Here is a 22,745-nt window from a genome sequence, read left to right as displayed (position 1 = left end):
CTGAACAGATTTCTGCATAGAACCAGAGAGTAGAAGTGACAAGGAAGCAATGTTGACATTTTGGGGATCTCTTGAATTCAGTCACTGTTTCCAGATGCGTCATTCTTCTGAAGTGAACAGAGGAGGCTGTGCATGGTAGAAATACAGCTGTTCATGCAGTGTGCCTGGCTAGATGATAGCTTTGGAAAGAAGGCACCTAAATGGATCTCTTATAGTTAATAAATACTAAATTTGTTACAAGAACTTGATTATTAAACACAACAACAACGAACATTGAGTTCAATGACAATCACTGAAAAAAATCATTGTGGGGTGAGGACAGTATTGTAACAGGGAGTAACTATTTGCAATCCAAGCCATATTCTGTTGGCAGATAAACAGATACATGGTATTAGGAATTACATCTATTAGTAACATATTTTAGCTGCTGCTTGCATTGTTTTGCTGCTAGGAATGCCAGTGGTCACAGTGTTTAAATACAAACTTATTTTGGAGGGTTGCAAAGAAAAGTGTTCAGTTGTCCACAGATTGCTTTTTGAGATTTTCTATTTTTTTGCCAAATAGATTGGTCTATGGAAAGGAATAGAAGGTGTTAGCATTTGTTCTTCTTAATGGGAAAATAAAAAATACCTTGAAAGGTTCTCTTTAGGCGCTGCGATCATTCTTTTAGAGAAACAAGATAATCCTGTGACAGTGGCATCAATAAAAGTAGCCCAAGTGGGATTTTATTCAGATGTGTGCTATTTTTGTTGCCTAAAAGAATAAATTATCATGATGAGTTTTTCGTTTCAGAGATGATGAGAAAGCAATGCAAAATTAAGTCCTTGTTATATACATGTGCACAGATGCTGTATTTTAATTGCTTCTTATGGCTGAAAGTTTTTCAGTCCTAAGTGGAAGGTGGTCCTTTACTAACATCTGAACCGGCTCTCAGTGTGGTCTTGTGGATTAAGTTTTGAGAAAGCTGCTTAAGAGCTGTGTCCTCTCAAACACAGTTTGATGAAGTCTTTACCAGTTGACTTAAAACCTGCTGGAATTTTGAGTCTCTTAGACAGGGGAAAAAATTGTTTGTGGAAAAGCTACTTGATTATATTCTAAATCTATCTTGATGTTTGACAATTATGAATTTCTAGGAGTTGAAGTAAAGATAGTGGAAACATAGTTAGTATATATTCTCCCAGCACAATATTGGTTTAATCATCAAAATAACTAAAGCTTAAACTTATGTGGCTCAATAATTAGTAAGCTATGGCTAAGGAGAAAATAGATATTAGAGGGAAGTTTAAATGTCAGTTTCCCCATTTACTGAAAGTCTAGGCAACAAGATGTGATAGATGCAGTTCTTTGCTTCAGTATGCTTTTCTACCTAATAACAACCTGAAACCTATAGAGTGTCTTTTATCTTACTGGAGCAATGTAGATTCACATGAAAAGAACCAAACAAAAATAATCTTATTTTATGCACTGGGTCCAGAATGAATTGCTTAATGATGGTTACTGAAAAGCAGGGGGAGGGGTGTACAACAAAAGGAGGGAGTAACACTTGATATGGTGAGGACTCCAACTTCCATTTCTACTTCTGTTTCTGCATGTTCTTAAAAACACAACAGGGCCCAAGAATTACTGCTTAATCCAGGGACAGCATTCACGGGTCAGACGCATCCTTCTGTGTGCATCAATAGAGATGTGCATCAATTTAAAAGGGGGGGTGTGTGTGTGAAAATGCCAAGCAAAATCTTGTTTCTCTGCTAGCCATATCTTTTTGTTCAGAACAGTTGCATGTTTTTAAAATATGAATTGAGGTGGAAATGCAGTCCAAAATGTAGACCAAGTAAACTGCTGCTACCTTGAGAAGAAGCAAAGCAACTGTATTCAAGAGAAAACATATATCTTGTTAGTTTGCTTACAGACACTTGGAAACAAAGCTTTGTTCTTGCGAATGGGACAATTTCTGAGGCTGCTGTTGATTTAAGGAGCAGGCAAGCCAGTACACTCTGCCATCCCTAATACAACAGTTGTGGAGGCTGGAGAAGTATGAGGGACTGTAGGAAGTGGCCAAGCTTGTCTGCTTTCCCTAAATAGCTTTCCCTGTTGTCACTGTTGGGAACATGGGCTGACCTGGGACCGCATTTCCTATGTTCTCTGTTCTTACACAGGTCTGGCTTCTCCAAGTGTGTTAACGCCAGTATCATGCCCTTTCAGTAACCGGCAGAAGTCTACCATGCCAGTTACAAAGCCCTTGGAAGGTAAGGAATAAAAATGGCTGAAATACATTCAGGCTTTTTTACTTTCTGTCAATTAACAAGTTTTTCTTTCTGGTTTGCTTAGAAATTGAAGCCAGGCCTGACATGAAATTGGAATCAGATATGAAGCTTGACAAGCTGGAGTCGTTCTTGGGAAGGCTGAATAACAAAGGTTGGTAGAGTTACCAAAGGTGGCAATGTATCCACTCTCCAACTTCAGTAAGTAGCTTAAAGTACCTCTTAGTTAAAATATCTGGTAATGGAAACTGAATATTTCTTTGTTCAGACTGCACTCACTGATCACACTGTGATTCAGTCTTTGTTAGATTTTAATAAAAAATATGTTACAACTTATATGTTGTTAAAGTCATAACTGCCAAAATAACTTTCATCTTTCTCTATACATGATGTATGCATTCTTCTTGAGAGCAAAATTTCTTAAAACCACGCAGCCAGTTTGAACCATATTGCCATATACAGTATACAACTTTAAATGCAGTTTAATCTTTTTAAAATTGAGATAGGACACTAAGTTGCTTCCAAACACAATTAATTCAGTTTCACACTTTTTTGAAAACTGACTCTCTGTAGCAGCTTGTACAGCTTCCTTGTGCAACTTGTTGGCTACCTATGAAGCTGGTGTTTCCATCTCATATGTCGTGTCCTCCATTTGTAAGACAAAAATGCTTTTGTAATTTGTAGAGTGTCAATACCATAAACAAATGTATTCACATTGCATCAGAGGAGGCATAGGATAATGATGGTGCCATACTCGCTAGTCTGAAGTAGTGACTTTTCCACTTGTAGTTATAGTAGGTCTTTTCAAAGCAAGGAATTCTGTGGTTGGAGGCAAGGGGGAATGTGCAAGACCGTAAAATGCTTGTATCATCCTACCAAAGCAACTCATTTTTGATAGTGCCTAACTTTTTATTCAGCTGTATTTCTCAAACACTTTGTAATAAAGATGATTGCATGTTAGTAGCAGTTACACTCCATTTTTATAATTCTTTTCCAACAGACTTTTCTACCATCTCTCCTTAAAATTCCATCAATTTAAAAAAAAAAAAAACAAAACACAAACAAACAGAAATAAACACCAAAAACCAAAACACCACCACCATCCAAAAAAAACCCACCTTAACACCTTCCAAACAAGCCATGTTTACCTTTTCTAGAGTTAGAAACTCTAATATGATTATTTATTGAGTGATTTTTTTTTTTAAATTTTTTTTTTTTTCCTGCAGTTGCTGGGATGCAAGAGACAGTGTTGACAGTTACAGGAAAATCTGTGAAAGAGGTGATGAAGCTAGATGATGATGAAACATTTTCCAAATTTTATCGCCATGTGGATTTCCCTTCCTCCTCAGTGCCTTTGGACCTTGATGAGGACTTTGATGCCATCTTTGATCCTTATGCACCAAAGTAAGAACTACTGGATTGGGTTGTTTTTTCCATTGTTATGTATGCAGACATAGGGGTGGTGGTCCAAATGTTCAGCTGTAAGTCATCTTGTAGATATCTTAGTACCGGCCATGTCCATTTCTTCTACACATTTCTGGAATCACTCTTCAGCCTGAATCAAAGAACTGATCTTGATGTCCTAACAAAAGTCACACCCAAAATCACAGCAAATCTCTTGTTATTAGATGATTCTGACTACAAAAATTAACCTATGATTATATACACTGCTTGATTTTCAGGTTAATATCTTCTGTAGCAGAGCACAAACGTGCAGTTAGGCCTACGCGCAAAGTCCAGTCCTCAAGAAACCCCCTGAAAATGCTGGCAGCAAGAGATGATATTCTCCATGAATATACTGAACAAAGACTGAATGTTGCCTTCATGGAGTCAAAGCGAATGAAAGTAGAAAAAAGTAAGCTAACAGGATGATTTGTGTAAGACGTCGTCTTGCTTTTTTAATTAAAAACAAAGCAAAACAAAAAAATCCCTATGTAAAAACCACAATTGAAGGACTGGAACATATTCTCTGAGTGGCAATAAATTGAGGTATAAGGTTGACTACAGACTGTATAGTAGGTCTGGAGAGAAGGGCATGTGTGACTTCATCAAGGAAAGCTACCTACAGCTGCCTCCTGTGCATAGGTTTAATAATTTATTTTTAGCACAGTCAACTTGTGCAGAGTGCCACTGCGCATGCAGGGTGAGGACAGGAGAACAAGGAGAGCAGATCTAGCATTATGCTATGCTGAGGGGGATTGCTGGCAACAAGAGATGAACTTTTGCTCAGGTACACTAGTCTAAATTTTGGGTCCTAGCTATCTCTCAGAAACTGGAATTAGCCTTTTTGATTCTTGACAGATTAATTTCCGTAAAGGATCGGTGCTCTGTTCCAGGGCTTTCTGTTTTACTTGTGACACTGCTTTCTCCTGACAACAAGATAAACAGAAGAGACATTATTGTAAAATGTATTCAAAGGTTTGTCAGGCCACTTTTACCATTTTGGATACAAGTTTTCCTTATTACATTTGAATAAAGGGAAATCAACTTTAAACATTGCCTCTATTGATAACAACACTAATTATATGTGTAATACTTTGTTGCCATTTGATAGGAAACGTTTCCCTGAGTTACAGATTCATAAAGTGCTTTGTCTTTCATTGGGAAATAAGCAAAAGTAGCCAAGAATTTAGGCTTTAAGTTTACAGTAAAACATGACTAAGACTTTGAAATGTAAATGAATGTTGCATCACACTGGCTGAGACAAATTTTAAGGGAATTTCAGTTGATTAGCCTTGACTACCCTGCTGTCTTTTATCATTAATCAATTACAAGGCATTGAAGATCTACACAGTACTTCACAAAACACTGCGTAAGACGTGTTTCTTAGCAAAGTTGCTATTTCTGCCAAATAAAATATTTCAGACACTGACAGTTTACTTTTGAATGATATCTAGAAACTTAGGTACTACTAAGCCCACAAAGCTTTTGGGCTACCAGATAATCTGATTTCAGCCTGGTTTTGCTGTTGCTATTGAGAAGGAGAAAAGCTGGAAATAATGGGGGAGGGGATAACTTTTTTTTTAATGCAATGACCACTTTTTAAATAATTTTTTCCTTTTTTTGTTTTTTTCTGTCTTTTTTTCTCCAACTTCTTTTTATGTACAAGTGTCTACAAACTCAAATTTCTCAGAAGTAGCACTAGCTGGCTTGGCAAGCAAAGAGAACTTCAGCAACGTTAGCCTGCGGAGTGTTAATTTAACAGAGCAAAACTCTAACAACAGTGCTGTGCCATACAAAAAGCTAATGCTGCTGCAAATTAAAGGTATTCTGGAGCTGTGTTTACTTTCCATACATAAGAGGCTGATTGTAACGTATGGGAGTTGCTACCACAGTTGGATGCTTAGCTTGTTCTAGATCTCTAGCTTGAGATTTATGTCCAAAACCTAATAGAGTAAGTGAGAACTGTTACAAATGCAAAACCTTACAAATAGGTTTGCACTGTGGCCACTGATGTGTGTTTTCCAAGGAAAAGGCAAAATATTTCAGGACTCCTAGCTGTCTCCTGTGGAAATTTTTGAACTATCCCATTATTCCACTGGTTAGTATAACTTGGGAATGACATAACACTGTTCTTGCTTCACTTCCCCTTACAGTGTGTAGTAATGTATCTGATTCTGCAAAACAATAGCTAATTTTTTTGGCAAAGTAAAAGTCTTAAAGCTTTTTACTGCATACAGAATCGTACAATAGCTTCATTTAAGCAAATGTAGAGGATTCTGGAATTTGACTGCTGTCTGCCATTTACTTAATTCATTTCTTCCAGAAGGACACAAAGTTATTAAAGCAAGAACAGGCAATAATAGAAATATTAGTTGATAGGAGGCAACATTTCTTTTGTTTCCTGTGAGTAAACCCTTTTTTCACAGTAGTAGTCTTTTAAGTCTTCTTTAACAGTCTGTTTCCATATATTTTGGTAAATCTGCTGGGATTGTTTGTACTTCATTCAAAACAAATTAGATCTTGGTATTTGATAGCAGTAGTCAAAGGCATATAATTAGCTTTGTTTTCTCTTTAGGAAGAAGACATGTTCAAACAAGATTAGTTGAACCAAGGGCCTCGTCACTGAACAGCGGAGACTGTTTCCTGTTGTTAACTCCACATTTCTGTTTCTTATGGGTAGGAGAGTTTGCAAATGTCATAGAAAAAGCAAAGGTTAGTACTAGTTGGGTTTTTCTTATTTTCAGAACTGTTGCAGCACATGTCTGATGTAATTGAGCCTTGGTGCTGGTTGTTTCAAAAAGTGGCATGTAACTGATAGTGACAGGTAGATGTACAGGATTCCTGTAAACATGTTTTAGCTTGTGCACTAAATGAAAGCTGACACGGGAGTGTGTAGGTAGTGAAGCTGCAAGAGAAAAGAGGATATCCTCAGGAAAGATATTTGCACTCAAACAAAAAATAGTCTGAATTGCAGGATGTCCTTTTTATTCCAGTGTTCATTAAGATCAAGTCTTGTTTTAAAGCAAATGAAAGAATTACTGTATTTCTGTAACATTTTCTCTAGTGTGTATTTGTTTAGTGCAACAAATAGTAAATTTTCCCGCTATTTGCTCTATTTGTATCCTATCTACTTTTGCCTTCTCCCTGAACAAGATATGCACAAGTATTCCAAAGACATAAGCAATCTTGTTAAGGTAACTGTTAATCTCTTAGGCTTCAGAACTTGCAACTTTAATTCAGACAAAGAGGGAACTTGGCTGTAGAGCTTCTTACATACAGACTATAGAAGAAGGAATAAATACCCATACCCATGCAGCCAAAGACTTCTGGAAACTCCTTGGTGGACAGACAAATTACCAGTGTAAGCATTCTTACAGTTAAAGTATCTGATGTTTTATCACAGTAAAATAGTTGAGTCAGTTCTCTTTAACATTCAACTATCTTTAGTAAAGTTTATTATTTTTGATGTTCTTTTCCTTAAGCTGCTGGAAGTCCTGAAGAAGATGAAATGTATGAAGCTGCAATAATAGAAACAAATTGCATTTACCGCCTCGTAGAGGATAAACTCATTCCTGAGGATGACTACTGGGGAAAGGTGCCAAAATGTACCCTGCTACAACCAAAAGAGGTATTGTGCCACTTACTGCTCCTGCAGTAAATGCAGGAACATACAGCTGACAACGACTTTCAGTAACTGCAAATACCTGCGGAGAGGCTCAATGAAAATGGGGTCCTCTGTGTTTCTGAAAAGCTTCTGAAAACTTTGCTGTCTAAAGTGTGCTGCAGGTCTCAATAAATTAGAACATGTTATGTTTAAAGTGAAGTACTATTTTAGGAAGTGTAAATCTTTTCATCAACAGTGGCTCACTCCAAAGTCATGAAGTGCAAAACAGGTAGCACTTTGGAAAAACAAAACAACATAAAAACCTGTTTTCCCTTTCAAGCATTTTTATTTCTATTCTTAGCAGAGTTTTCCTTTTTAAACAACCATTTCACCGATCAAAGTAGAAATGAGAGCAGATTTCCAAAATAAAGACAATGCATTTTCTTGAAAGTGTTCAAGTTGCTGCCTGTTTGCTGAGCCAGGTACCCATGCTGTATGTTCTGTCAGCCTTCCCCAGCTGAAGGACGAAGCACAGATCTAAATGTCAGTGAAAGCTGCTGTAACTGGACAGCAATCAGTCATGCACCAGAATAAGAGCTCTCTAATCTGCTAGTGACGTAGCTACCACCTATAGATACACTTCATAGCATTCCCCATACTTGCTTCCAGTCATCCTCAACAATTAGACGTTGCAGTGCAGACCACTGCCCTGGCTTTACTTGCCTTGCAGTGCTAGTTGTTAGTGTCACTGCAGAAACTCAAGATATTTGGAAGAATTTTTGTTCAGCGCACTGTAGGAAACTAGGATCAGAGTATCACCTAACCTAATGGTATGTTGTCTGTTTGGTTTGGTTTTGTTTTTAGGTGCTGGTGTTTGACTTTGGTAGTGAAGTATACGTATGGCATGGAAAAGAAGTTACTTTAGCACAAAGAAAAGTGGCATTCCAGCTGGCAAAACACTTGTGGAATGGCACCTTTGACTACTCCAATTGTGACATAAATCCTCTGGACCCAGGGGAATGCAATCCCCTCATACCCAGGTATCGAAACTTGAGTTTGGTCTCATTGCAGAAACTTGGTTTTCTTGCCCTTATTTCACAGTGTTTAATTCAATTTTATTTCTTCTTTTCCCCTTGTACAGAAAGGGACAAGGACGCCCAGACTGGGCTGTGTTTGGCAGACTCACAGAACATAACGAGACCATACTGTTCAAAGAAAAATTTCTTGATTGGACAGAGCTGAAGAAACTCAATGAGAAGAATTCTAGTGAATCCCCTCACCAGAAGGTGCATATAATAAGCATGCTAGATATTTCAAACTAGATGACCTAGTTGGGATGGAAGCCAGGGAAGCTTGTTCTCAAGGATCCAGAACACTTTCTTCATCTTGCGAGCTTTGACCTAGGGGTCAGAACATCACCATCAACAGTGAAGCCACAGAGTTGCTTTATGTTAGTGCTGAGCAGCTCAATGAATACTGCCAAGGTGGCTTTGACAAGGCATCAAATGATGACAAGATATCAAAGTACACAATTACACAGGAATCAAACTGTTTGAGTGGAACTGTTGGGTAAGGAAAAAAAAGTTATGCTCAGTGAAATCTCTTCTGGTTTTTTTGACAGGAAGAATCCAGATCTGACTCTAAACCATATGATGTCATGCTGATGGTAGCTGTGCCCCAAACAACTGTAGGCACAGTCTTGGATGGAATGAATATTGGCCGGGGCTATGGACTTGTAGAAGGAGAAGATGGGAGGCAGTTTGAAATCATCACTGCATCTGTGGATGTCTGGCACATCCTGGAATTTGATTATAGTAGACTACCTAAGCAAAGCATAGGGCAGTTCCATGAGGGAGACACATATGTTGTGAAGTGGAAGTACATGGTGAGCACTACAGGTTAGTGAACAATTCCATTTCATCCTGCTGAAACATGGAGAAGTGCAGCTAAAACTGCTGCAGTTAGTGGTGAGATCCAGACCTAAACTTCCTTGGGTATGAAACAGTTTTAAAGGTTAGAAATGCTAATTTAGCCTTCCTAGGCCATTAAAGATGTATTATTTTATTTTGTTTAAAAGAAAAAATAATAAAAAAGCTGTAGTTATTTTTCGTACATGAAGTGTAATACTATCCATCTCTTCTTTTACCCAACAATGGTGGTGTACCTGTTCACAGGACAGCTCATTAAGCCAGAACTGTGCCCACAGCTTAACACCAAAATAACTAGGCAGCTGGACTAGTGACAGTGGTCTGAACATCTTGCAAGAGTGGTAGGCTTAGCAACAAGGAAAGCCTTTGCTGGGTAATGGAGAAGAGTAACAATGACAGGAAAAGCCCTTGCCAACTCCTTGCCCTTGCTGTCCTTTTTGTGGAAACCCTTTGGTATGGATTTCAGTCTCAAGTGGAAAACTTTAGCAGTGTTCTGACAAAGAGCCTGAGAGCAGCAGGTAAAATGAGAATCAGTCAGCTCGGTATGCTCATTGGAGCTCTCCCTTCTGGCACTGAAGTAAGAATAGGTGGCTTTTGTGGTAAGTATTATAAAATTGAAATAGTCTAAAAATGATTGTTCCAAATAGGAAAATATCAAAATTGGTTGAAAGCAGTATAACAGCTATACAGCTTCAGGCTTTCAGCCAAAAAATATAGGTAGGTCTTATTCGGGATTGTTGAGTTCAGATACTGGCAAATCCAAGAAAAACACAAAAGCTTGTAAGTCTTGCGAGAAGTGGGTAACACTAATACTGAACTGTAAACAGACTCCTAATCCAAATGGATGAAAATATATTCCATTCCTCCAAAACAGAAGAAATTTTTATGTAGGAGGCAGTACTTTTATGGGCTGAATGTAGAGATAAGTGTGAAAACCATAAATTTTAGAAGTGACTAGTGGTTTGAACATTCTCAACTTGAAAAAGACAGAATGCTTTCTCTTAAGTATTTCAGTTCAATGTTGCTCAGCACTGCTGAAATCAAGGCAGAAGTTTTAATATTTTTTTAAGAATCTGGTTTAAAGCTCTTAGGTTTTTTGAAATCTTTAATTATAATTTAATTAATTTAATTTAATTTAAATAATGTTTACTCAGTATTCACTGGACAGAGTAAATACTCCATAACTGGTTGTATTGTTGAACTTCACTTGCTGTAAGCATTATTTGCTTATCATAACAGCTAAATACCAATCCTTTCTAAAGAGGAAAAAACAAGCAGAAAAATAGTTGTTACTACCCTACTTTCCAGCCCAAAATGAAATAGTGACTTAATTTTTTAAAATAAATAAATAAATAGAGTTAACCTAATCCTAACATTTTTATGATTGCCAAATACTGCTTTGGTGTTCTTTTGTTCTGTAGTTTTCCTTTCTAATATCACTTTACCAAGAAAGACTTGTCTTTTATGCCTGTAGCTTTCTCAGCTGTTGCTGTTTCCAGTATCACTCAGCAGCCAGCTACTCTTCTGCTGCCAAAGAACAGTGTGTAATGTGGAAAATGAGCCACAATGCACTCTTCTGGTAACATGACTGGATATACCATTTTGCATGCAAATTGGCTCAAGTGATGTCAGTTATTTTTCTCCTGATAGTACCAGTTCTTTCTACATCTCTTTGTCTGGCCAACACAGGCATCTCAGCCTGTGGGCTTCCATCCACCTGATGAGACAATGCCAACTTTGCACGGGCACGTCCTAGCTTGGAGATCTAATGTTCCGCAGACTGGACAGTTTATCCTTCCTGTTCTGGACGGGATAGTGCTGAGCTGGCAGATGAGATTAAACCATGTGCTGCTTAAACCTATAGCCAGAGTACTTTCTTCAGCATGTGCTTTCTGTTTTGCAGTTGGAAGCAGACAAAGAGGAGAGCAACAAGTAAGGGCTGTTGGAAAAGAGAAATGCGTGTATTTCTTTTGGCAAGGAAGGCACTCCACAGTGAGTGAGAAAGGGACATCAGCACTGATGACAGTGGAACTTGATGAAGAGAGAGGAGCACAGGTGAGCTTCCTGCAGACCTAGGTGGTAGTGCTGGTAAGACATGCCTGCCCAAGTAGCCACTAACAGTAAATGTGGGTTATCTTTTTTGCCTCCTCTCTTTCTGTGAAGGTGTTCTTGCCAGTACAAATAGCCAGACCTCAAAACTACTTTTGGCTTTATTTCAGCTTTCAGAGACACATAAGCTTCTTTATGGTTTGTCATTCCCAAATCCCACTTCTGAAGATGGTATTTCTGAAAATGGCTGAAGAGGAATGTCTTCTCCTCTCCCTGCAGGAATAGGTGAAGCACAGTTAAATGAATTTGTGCCTTCACTTCAAGTATGTGTTCAGATAACAGGACTGTCTTCCTAGTGCTGAGAACAGGAGAAGCACTTTCTGCCATGCCAAGGCATGAAAATACATTGGAAATGTTCAATTTGTAATTACATATTAGATTGCCTTGTTTTGGAGAGGTTCCAGGAGCTACAGATTCGGCTAGTTTGAAGCTCAGAGGACAGACTAGCTTGCTTTGTCTTTAGGTGGAGTTGAGCTTTGCTGTAACTTGACTGTTACCAGCATACAAGATGGGAGGTTCAAAGTTCATTTCTGCACTTTGATAATGCTGTTAGTAGTTTTTTTAACAGCAACATAGACATGACCAGTAAGACAGGAGTTCATAGAGGAGATAATGTAAATACACTTGATCCAGAGTGTGGGATTCTGTGCAACATAGCTGATTTGGCTGTGTCAGTTTCATAATCACAATGCAATGTTTAATGAGCAAAGAACATGCAAGTTGTCATATAAACCAATTTTACAGCAAATTTTAAACCTACTTCAGTTTCTACATTATCTCCATAATAGTTTCAAAAAACATCAGGCAAGATGGCCCAGTCCTGTAAAGAACTCAGATAGTAGTTTAAAGTAATGTAAGGTTTATTTGGTATTCCTTATCCTCTCAAACTCCTGATTGTCTCAGAGCTAGAGGTTTATTTTAGTATGCAGGTCACATATGAAACCCATTGCATACTATTATATATGGTAATTTAAACAATAGTCAGCAGTTGTAAAGTAGAAGGAAAGCCATCTTCATGGATGGCCATAACTATATAATTTTTAATAATCCATAGAGACAAGTTTTCATAAGTCTATATACTTGCTTCATTTTTTTAATGAAGAATGGTGCTTTCAATTCTCAGGTACAAGTGCTTCAAGGGAAAGAACTGCCATGCTTCCTGCAGTGCTTCCAAGGAGGGATGATTGTGCATGCTGGAAGAAGGGAAGAGGAAGAAGAAAATGCACAAAGTAAATTACTGTTAGTTAACAGCTTCTGCCCAAAAATCTTTTTTTACCTATTGTGAAGGGTTTTAAATTCAGTCCTAACTACCATACTCCATAGAAAAGGGAAATGAATGCCATGAAACCCATGAGACAGCTTTGCAATGATTTGTTTTGAGGTAGTTTGTTTCTTTCTTAAGCATAGAATGGATTTTGTCACCCTACAGCAAACTGACTTTATTGATATGCATATAAATTGTTTGAGTTGTTTTTTTAATTAAGCAAAGTGCCTGTTTGCTTTAAAATTGTTCTTTTCTACATGGTCTGGGCAAAAGAGTATTTGTATGAGCAGTTCTCCTGCTCCAAGGAGAACTCTGAGCTTTTGTTACCTATTCATTACCTTTTGCAACACGTTCCCTGAATGCTGCAGTTGAGGAAGGAGAATTTCAATGCAGGTGTAGCTTGGACATGTTCCAGGTTGCATCTGAATGCGACCCCCTGTGCCTAAGGTGCATAGGGGAAGAGGAGCTGAAAAGAGTAACTACTGTATTTGTTTCCCTTTTTTTTTTTTTTTTTTTCTTGTATGAAACAGAAACTTGACTATTCTGCTCTGTTAAGCTCTTCAGCTCTTAATACTTGTACTCTTGTAGCAAGGTTTCAGAAGGCATCTTTTCTGCAACAGGGTTTCTCAAGTGGTGTTAGCCAAACCTGATGCTTAGCTAGCTTATTCTGTGACAATGCAGGCATGCAATATGCAAAATTCATCCAATATGAGAACAGCTGTTCCAGAGCAGAGGTCTTGAATTTTCAATCCCATGTGATTGTATAATACTGCTGCACTGTTCCTGTCTGCTCCAGGTGACTGGAGACTATATTGCGTGCGAGGAGAAGTTCCCAATGAAGGAAACTTACTTGAAGTAGCATGTCACTGCAGCAGCCTGCGTTCCCGGACATCCATGATTGTCCTCAATATAAATAAAGCTCTTATCTACCTGTGGCATGGCTGCAAAGCACAATCTCACACCAAGGATGTAGGAAGAACAGCAGCCAATAAAATAAAAGAACAGTGAGTGTCTGACCTATATTTTGGAGATGTTTATCAGGCTACCAATTTACTTAAAATAGTCTGCCTCAAAGAAAAGTTGAAATAAAGCAAGCTGTCCTCTGAGTACAACTGCAGCATGTGCATGCTTGGTAAGGAGGAAGAATGATAGTTGACTTGGTGGAGTGGGGAAAACACATGTTCTGTAATCACCTTCACTTAAGGTCAAATGCACTTAATTCTTCCCACTGTACTAATTACAGTCGCAAAAAAAGTCTCCATTTGGAGGGAGGTGCTCAATATCTGAATAGCAAACTAAATCCCAGTTGATAGGAGGATTAGAATCAAGTCTTGTGAATAAAGAAGAAGAAATTAATTAATTAAAGGAGGACAGCAGTAGTTATAAAAACAGGCAGTGAGAATCCCTCCTGAGTGCTCATGTGAGCATCTCCTCCATTCTGGGTATGTGATCAGAAATGGTATGAGAATGGTTGCTGAAATTCCATATTTTCTCTATTGATAACTTTTAGAAGTTGACATGAAGTGTGTAACAAGCCTATAGGGTGCTTTTGGATTCTAATAATGCAAGTGGCCAGCAGGTCTGTGTTAGCTGCGTTTGGGGCAGGAAAGCTGGGTTCACTCTCTTTCTTTGTGTTTTGTAGATGTCCACTGGAAGCAGGGCTGCACAGCAGCAGCAAGGTGACAATACATGAATGTGATGAAGGGTCAGAGCCTTTGGGATTCTGGGACGCATTAGGAAGGAGAGATCGAAAGGCCTACGATTGCATGTTGCAAGGTAGACCTGCATTCCTGGATTTGGCACTTGCGTTTTCTTTATTGGTTTTAGTATTGTGAGACTTAATGTAAAGCTTTTGAAGAACTTCTTGGTAGTTTGAGATGATCCCTTCAGAGAGATGCTTTCAAAAATCTACTGAGTTAAGTAGTACTGTTGTAGAAGGAAAGTGCTGGATAACAGTGTTTCATTTTGTTCTCTCCCCCTTCTGCAGCCCCTCTGTATTCATGTAGCACAGAGCAACAGTTAACGCTGTTACCAATGTATTTTGCTTCTCTTCTGAAGGGATTTAGGAGGCAGTTCTGCACACATTCTTCTCCAGTCTGTGCTTTAAAACTGCCAACAAAGGTAGCAGGGGGATTGATTTACTAAGTGGAAAATTTGTCAGCTAAAAAGTAAACTCTGAGATGGCCTTGCTTCACTTAAGCTGCAAAACAGTTATGAAACTGCTGATAGTAACTAGCCAGGATCAGATTCAAACTGATGGCAGACAGCCTTTTAGCTCAAGTTTGTCACAGCTGTTGCTAGTCCCCAAGACATCTGGTCATTTGTCTTGATTTTTCAAAACCCAGAGAATTTAAAGTCACTCTAAAAGTTGGGAGGTTTATTTTTATTTTTTTACAATCATGCCTGGCATTTCCATTGGAAATCTTCTTAATTTTTGTTCTTTAAAGATCCTGGAAAGTTTAATTTCACCCCCCGCCTGTTCAGCCTCAGTAGTTCATCAGGAGAGTTCTCAGCCACTGAGTATATTTACCCTTCAAGAGACCCTGCTGTCATCAATTCCATGCCATTCTTGCAAGAGGATCTTTACACTGCCCCACAGCCAGGTATGTGCTTTAAAATACTTAAGTAACAAGAAAACAGATAACTGATTCTGTAACTGTTAATCACTTTTAACTTGACTTATTGCAGAAAAATGTGTGCATGTGATGCTTATACAGTATTAAGCAATAACAGTAGCTTTTCCATGACAAAGATGCTGAGAACTAATCAAATGTACATGTATCCCAAAAACTTGCTATAAAAATACATTGTTTATATGGAAGGATCTGAGTTCAGCTGAGGTTCAGCTGGATGAATAACACTTTGAAATGATCCTGTCCTGATGCTGACAAGCATGTAAGACTAGGGTTGTTCAGGGGATTCTGAGAACTAATATCGTGGCTGATGATGGATTTGTTATTTTTTTGGCTGTGTAGCACTGTTCCTTGTTGACAATCACCATGAAGTGTACCTGTGGCAAGGCTGGTGGCCTGTGGAAAACAAAATCGCTGGATCAGCTCGAATTAGGTGGGCTACAGACAGGAAATGCGCCATGGAGACAGTGCTCCAGTACTGCAAAGGTAGCAGATTTCTGTGCCTGGCTGGTCTGTGTTGCACCTTCCCATGCTTTACTGTCCTGAGCTGAAAGGTACTCAGGTGCTCCCCCAATGTTATCAGTAAACATCAGGGTATTTGAAGATATATTCTCCACACTTTCATAGCAAACCATTTGTCTAATAATAGCATTGTTCCCAAGTTGCCAAGATACTCTGCTGAGTATTTCTCAGAGGAAAGGCTTTATTTCTCTTCTGTGCTTTATTTCTCGTCTGTGAGAGAGTAGTTCAGACATCAGATCCCTAAAAGTGAATTCTGAGAACACAGACTCTTAAATCTGAATGCTTTCTGTCTAGTTTCTCTTAGATTTTATAAGCTTCTGTGTATCATAAGACGGAATGAAGATACTGATTGCTGATGTAACTAGGTTTTGATTTAGTGGGGGAGGTGAAAATCAAGAACGAGTCTCACACAGAAACAGCTGGCCACTGGAAATGCTGGAGCACAGAGCCTCAGCTCATTTCTACAGGACAGAGTTATTGCCACTCGGTGTGCTGGGGTTAGTGCCAATCAGTGTGCAGTGATTCCAGCTGCAGTTGATGATTATGTAAGAGTACACTGACCAGGTTATTCTCTGCATTAGTAGAGTTTCCTTGAGACACTGTAATGCTTTCCTCTCACTTCATCTAAGTCTATGTGAGGCTGGGAACAGACTTTGCATCTTCTGATGGAGGCTGAATAAAGGTGTGGGGTTACCATCCAGGAAAGAGGCCATAAGCAACAGCCGTGTTCTGTTAGTTCAGAGCAGTTTCCCACTGTAAGTCACTAGGGCTTAATTGGTGCAAGCTATGTCCTCTTGCAAGGAAAGCCTCATTACTTACAGACCTTGAGACCTCATGATGCCAGTGATTTCTTCTGTAGCAAATAAACTTCACAACTTGTGACACAGCTGGTGATAACTGTCGTCATCTCCCACAGACATTTGTATATCTGAAGAGTGAAAGTGATAGCTTTGCTGGATTCCACCCTTATGAGGATAAGCCAGTCTCTCCTTCCCAATCTGCAGGTCAAATTGGAATCAGAGCAAGTGGTGTGTTTCTGCAGTTGTCTTGTGTCTGAGGCGAGGTGTCTCCTGACAGGAGACAGCTGAAAATCAGTACTGGAGACACTGAAATGTGACCTTCATTGGACTGTGTTAGTGCTCTACATGGTTCATTCTCTGGTGTTCCTGGCACTGCCCTACCAAACAGCAGCATTTGTTTAGCAGTGGGGTGCTAAAGATAAGGCACTAGTTAGTTGGAAGACTCTTTGTCAGTGACTGCTGAATTCCTAAAGAGGAGGCCAGTTACTTGTTCTCCACCATCCCCACCCCGAGTTTTTGCAAGACAGAAGGAGTGATAAGACGCATTTCTTTGAAATTATTTCATATGATGTGCTTCACAGCAGAAGTGAATGTTAGCACAGAGGAACAGAGAGGACCCCATGCAACGAGGTGCCCAGAGTTGCTCAGCAGGCTAGCGAGAGAAATGGAAGAAAGATCCTGGTCTGAGTGTTCCTGATGCAGTGCTGTAATCTGGTAATGAAAATCATGTTTTCTGGCCCCAGCAGAGATGGAATCAGATACACATGCTGAGGTTTGGATATTTTTCCAGATCTCTTGAACTTCAAGTTCAATGATGGGAAAAGGGATTAATACCTTCTGCAATGGATTGAGTTTGCTGCATCTGAGTTTGATGCACAGTGGAAGGCTTTTCAGTGACTCCTTATGGGTCTGAAGTTTAGCATATGTATCATAGGACAAGGTTTTTTGCAAGGTGCTCATTTCTTTACCACTGACCATGACTTTGCAGCAGTTGTGGCTTTATCCTCTTTGCCATGGGGTAGTTCTCAAGAGCTTCAGGCTGTGTGGTTGGATAGGTAGAGAGTGAGTTTGTTCCTGTTAAAGACCGATTCTACTTGTACTATTTCTATGCCAAAGCTGATGTGAACTTCTTTAGCAGTTTTTTATTGTTCTGGTGGTCTGTCAACCACTTAAAAATTTAATTGCATCAAGCTGTCAGGGCTAACTAGCTCTTCTGTGTTGTTACTTATCAAGGTAGATAAACTGAATTTCAGGAAATACCAATGCTGCTGCAGTTGTTTTGACTACAAGAATATAGCTGAGTGATCAGAAGCATTAAACCACTTTTTTCTTATTTTCCTCTCTCCACTTCTTTCCTCCTCTATGTCCATCTCCCCTCCTCCCCTTCTTTTTTTCTTTTCCTGGCTGGCAGTGTTTAACTATGTGATGGCATGAAAGAGATCGATTAGCAACTCTGGATATCCCTTGAATATACCTAGCAGTTGTCCTTGTGCATATTTCTTATTTAACTTGTCAAAATGTCTTGAAAGTTTTTGTGTTGTTTTTATCTGCTAAATCAGCAGTCTGGAGAGCTGAGCTGCAGACTGCTAGGAGAGGTTTGCTCTTCAGTGATTCTTTGTGAGACCAGCTTGTGCTGAGAACAGAGTTCATGCAGTGAGAATGTTTCTCCGCTTACATACAAATTCATCTTACCTATACTGGAACATTAGCAAATGCCACTCTCCTTTTATTTTTTTGGCTGAATTACTGAGAGTGGAGCAGTGCAACTAGAGCAGATTCATACTTTTTTTTTTTTTTAAATGCAAAGTTTTTAAGTACTTGTTGATCGTTCATGGTAGAATGAACAAATAAACCACAGTGAAAGTATGTGGAATAGAAGGCTTAAAATCAAGTATTCAAATGATAAATCTTCTGTCTAAATTTTATAGTTAAATCACTCGCATTCTAGTATGTTTGTTGGACTACACCACAGAGCTTTTATCTCTAGTATTCAGAGTTTCATGGAGACATATTCTCTCTAATCAGTTTGCTCCCAACATCTGATATAAAGCCAAACCTGTAATGTTCAGGTTTTGCAAACCTAATAGAACAACGATGTCCAGCCAGGCTTTTTGTTTGCATTCAGCACAGGTGTTGCATCTGTTCCCTGGGGTGCTGCTCAGCAATGGGGAGGAGGGGGCTGTGTTGTTTTAGACCCTCCTGCCTGACAGCCCACACGCGTCAAGTGCAGGTAGGGACTACAGTGAGAAACAGGATCTTCTGTAATGGATTTATACGCTCTAGAGGAAATCTTAGTGCATTAAAGATGCTCTGTGATTTGAATGTAGGGAATAACAGAATTTTGCATGAAGCGGTTTTTAGGGAAACTACAGCCCTCAGAAGTGAGGTGGTGTCATGTTGCTCTGTTTCACTTGGTTCTGGACTTTGTAACATCTTCAGCTTTTCCACTGCTTATCTGGAAGAAAAATTTGATTAGGCTGAGTTGTTTGAATCCAAGTAAGAAGAAGGTACAGTATTTTTTTGAATGATAGCTCCTCCCAGTCCCTGACCTCCTGCCTACTTTTTTCCAGTAATACTTGAACTTTATCAGTGCTTTTGAATCCTTGGGAAAATCATTCAACCAATAGGGCCTCTTTTCACCAGTACTTTGCATAATGACTTTAACTACCTAATCTGTTATGGCATCACTCCTAGGCAGGGTTATGTGTGTGTCCTAGGTAGTGCACACACATAGATGTCTTTAAGAAGCAGGACTGTCTTTGAAAATCATCAGTAATTCCCATCCAGCTGTTGTAATACCTCTGTTAACTTTCAGATCCCATTTCTTTGAATTTGTAATGACAAAATGATTGTGTTAGACCTCAGTATCCCAGGTTAAGAACAGTTTAAGTATTCGCACTTAAGCCTACAAGCTTAAGCTTCATTTGCTGCTGACAGGACACTTCTGCTGAGCATACCAGAAGGTTTCATTTACCCAAATTTGGCTAATTTCAGACCGCCACACTCTTCTTACTCTATTCTAACTGATTTTTGTAAGATGAGGAATACATTGAGTTAGGAGGTAATCATGAGGGATTTTCAGCACACATGGTTTGATCTCTGTGGTGAGATACAGTAGGAGGCAGATTTAAGAATACTGAAAAACTGGTTAAAAGGTGCCATACTACATTAAAAAAAAATAAATCCTGATGAAATATATTCTTACTGTCTTTAATTACTTGATACTTTCCTGAGAAGCTGAACATGCTCACGAGGTAGCTCTGGATAGTGGGTGACATTGCAAAATATGGTACCGTTTGTAATTTCTCTCTTTTTTTGTATTTTGACTGTTTTTAGGAAAAAATGTAAAGAAACCCCCAAAATCCTATCTAATTCATGCTGGCCTAGAGCCTCTGACCTTCACTAATATGTTCCCAAGTTGGGAACACAGGGAAGACATCGCAGAGATCACAGAAATGGTAAATCTTTTCATTGCACATACTGTTTCCTATTGCTAGTAATTGTGTCTTGTGTTGTCAGTAATATTGCTTGTTTGTGCTGTCAAGCCCCAAAATCCAGAGGATGAACTTACAAAGTACAGTTCAGGAGTCTACACAGGAAAACTGCTAAATTCTGACTGGGAGGGGGATATCAGAGACATTCCTGGTTGTTTTTTCATGTAACTTCTCATATTCTTTTTTGTTAAAAACAGGAGGAAAGTGTTACCTGAATCATCTCTTAGGAAGAGATGTGCTAGAGTTTAGCAGAACAACTCTTTCAATCACGTGGAACAGGCAGCGACATTCAGTTCTGGTCTGTCTTCCAGGCTTGAAGTGCAGGGGAGCAAAATGCCCCGCGAAGGATCAGCTGACTCCAAGAGCTCCAGCATTACCTTCCCCACCTGGGAAGCAGAGTCACAGCCGAATTACATGTGACTGCTTTAAAAGCCTTCAGTGAAGGGGCATCTCAAGGCAAATGACTTTTTCTGGTTTGTAAGTCTTCTGCAGCCATCCTTAGTAGAAAATGCTGGCTTTGTGACTAAACACATAATCCAGCCTTAAACTGAGAGTACAGGCTGTCCTTCTGCTAAGTATAGACTTTTTTTTAGCGGTGAAATTGCTTAGGGCAAGGCTGTTGGCCTGTGTGCAGACCTGGATGTGTAGCTTTGTGCTCCGTGGGCCAGGCAGTGCAGGATGATCCCATGCCATCCGCAGACTGAGGTGGGAGCAGTTGGTGGTTTCAGTGTTGTGATCCTGTTCTCTGTTTTCCTTTTTCTCCCTTACAGGATGCCGACGTTTCTAATCAGATAATCCTTGTAGAGGATGTGCTGGCCAAGCTGTGTAAAACAGTGTATCCATTAGCAGATCTATTAGCCAGGCCTCTACCTGAGGGAGTTGATCCACTGAAGCTTGAAATCTATCTTTCAGATGAGGACTTTGAGGTAAGGAGAGAACAGGCGCACTCTTACTCTGTGCATGCATGTCTAACCGTGCTGTGAAGTCACTTGATGGTTGTGCTACTTATAAGTAAGTGTTTTTACTTATGGCATATCCTCTTGTTTTAAATGTAGGTTGCATTAGAGATGACGAGAGAGGAGTACAATGCACTGCCATCTTGGAAGCAGGTTAATCTGAAAAAGGCGAAAGGACTTTTCTAAGTTGTTTTTATTGGAGTGAGAACCAGAGGGATGTCTGCTTTCACTTTCTACGTCCTTTAGAAGAATTGTACCCAACATTTACAAGCTAAATACAAATAATCTGAAATTATTAGTGACTACCTATCTGGAGGTGTGTAATATTATAAAAGGCCAAGAGAACTCTTTGGAAATGGAATTCAATTTTGACTCTTAAAGGTAATGTGTTTAGGCTCTGCTCTCTATGCGCTTAAACAGTAGTTTCTTGACCTACTGCTGCAGGTGTCCTTTGGCTACATACAATACTTGCCATTTTTGTTTTTGAAGAAGTTCTCTTTGTAAAGTGTTATTTTGTTAGTTTGTGGATTACAAAGAATTTATATTTATATAAACACATAGAACAAGTATGTATTTAACAATGCAATATATATTCACTTTGAAGACTTTCATGTCAAAACTACAGAAAAGTAGCTGGATGGCAGTTGCTTGTACTGAACTAGCTATACCACCAATATGTATCTCCTACGCATTCTGAAAAGTTTCTCTTTGCAATAGTTAATGGAATGTTCTCAGTGCTGCTTCAGGTGCTAAACTGAACAAAGCATTTGTATTTATAGCATGGATTTCTTGAGAAACTATGCGAATCAACCTTTATACTTTATTATCCAAAAATGTATAGTGCCTTGTTTTTTGTGTACAGTTTATATACAAAAAAAAGATTGGTCTGCATTTTGAAGATGGCTTAGAAGGGTCTCCTATGTTACTTTTATAATAGTAGAAATAAAAGCATCTCAGTTTCTAATACTTGTTGTAAACATTAAACATGTCTTTTGTGATATAAGAACCAAAAGTAAAAGCTTCTGAATAAACTCTTAGCGATGCTCTGAATTATCATTATTTTGTACTGTTATCTGTACTGAGTCATTGGAAGCTTCCATAACGTGGTATTTTATCAAAATATTTTAACCTTGGATATCTGTGGGTGTTGTACCGTTACAATTTGAGAAGCAGATAATGTAGAAAATAATCAATGTATGTGATAAAATTAGGTTGTGCAACACTCTAATACTGAACATTGGAATAGTCACACAACTCCTGTATCCTTTGGGTTTCCCTGTTTTATACATGAAACCAAAATTATGCTGTTTTTCAAACTTTGAGAAAATCTTTCCGACCTTTGTGCAATCGGCAGTAAAACTTGAACTGAAAATGAGTATGGCATCGTGTCCATTCTTTCAATAAGAACCAAAGTCAAAACTGTTTTCATTCAGCTAATTAGGACATTGAATAATCAAGTAAAAATTTGCTATTGTTTGAAATGTTTTTCAGGCTTGTGGCATTTCTGTTAACAACTTGTGTGGTTCCCCTCTGGTAGCCTAGTGGAGTTCACATTTTCATTCCTGCCAGAGTAAGTTTACTTCTGCCCTGCAGCCGTTCAGAGCTCCTCCTGCTTTGGTAAAAAGTGATTGCCTACAGTGGTGCCTGTTGCTACTCTTGTCATTCTCCTAGGCCCAGGGAAATGAAGTAAGATCTTTGAATGTATGAGGTGTACAGTTCATCAAGATCTGC

At 39.0% G+C, this 22,745-nt stretch overlaps 1 protein-coding gene across 17 annotated transcripts in view; it reads left to right on the top strand.

The window, feature by feature from the left end:
• SVIL (supervillin) overlaps positions 1-22,389 on the top strand; it is a 143,286-nt gene extending 120,897 nt beyond the window's left edge. For 16 of the 17 annotated variants that reach the window (XM_074900052.1, XM_074900051.1, XM_074900046.1 and 13 more), the window contains 20 exons: positions 2,157-2,246; positions 2,329-2,415; positions 3,488-3,665; positions 3,944-4,116; positions 5,371-5,526; positions 6,280-6,416; positions 6,918-7,065; positions 7,187-7,332; positions 8,173-8,348; positions 8,450-8,594; positions 8,930-9,206; positions 11,140-11,291; positions 12,469-12,574; positions 13,406-13,613; positions 14,252-14,385; positions 15,057-15,212; positions 15,585-15,728; positions 19,901-20,022; positions 20,829-20,984; positions 21,114-22,389. In XM_074900052.1, coding sequence (XP_074756153.1) covers positions 2,157-2,246; positions 2,329-2,415; positions 3,488-3,665; positions 3,944-4,116; positions 5,371-5,526; positions 6,280-6,416; positions 6,918-7,065; positions 7,187-7,332; positions 8,173-8,348; positions 8,450-8,594; positions 8,930-9,206; positions 11,140-11,291; positions 12,469-12,574; positions 13,406-13,613; positions 14,252-14,385; positions 15,057-15,212; positions 15,585-15,728; positions 19,901-20,022; positions 20,829-20,984; positions 21,114-21,200 — 2,978 coding nt within the window. In that variant the 3' untranslated portion in view covers positions 21,201-22,389. Of the gene's footprint in view, positions 1-2,156; positions 2,247-2,328; positions 2,416-3,487; positions 3,666-3,943; positions 4,117-5,370; positions 5,527-6,279; positions 6,417-6,917; positions 7,066-7,186; positions 7,333-8,172; positions 8,349-8,449; positions 8,595-8,929; positions 9,207-11,139; positions 11,292-12,468; positions 12,575-13,405; positions 13,614-14,251; positions 14,386-15,056; positions 15,213-15,584; positions 15,729-19,900; positions 20,023-20,828; positions 20,985-21,113 lie in introns of those variants that run through there. The other variant, XR_012633191.1, reaches the window with a different exon arrangement.
• Positions 22,390-22,745: the final 356 nt, after the last annotated feature.

The sequence above is a fragment of the Athene noctua genome, chromosome 2 (assembly GCF_965140245.1).
Source record: "Athene noctua chromosome 2, bAthNoc1.hap1.1, whole genome shotgun sequence".
Lineage (NCBI taxonomy): Eukaryota > Metazoa > Chordata > Aves > Strigiformes > Strigidae > Athene > Athene noctua.
Note: the sequence above shows the minus strand (reverse complement) of the source record. Positions and strands in the feature narration are given on the sequence as shown.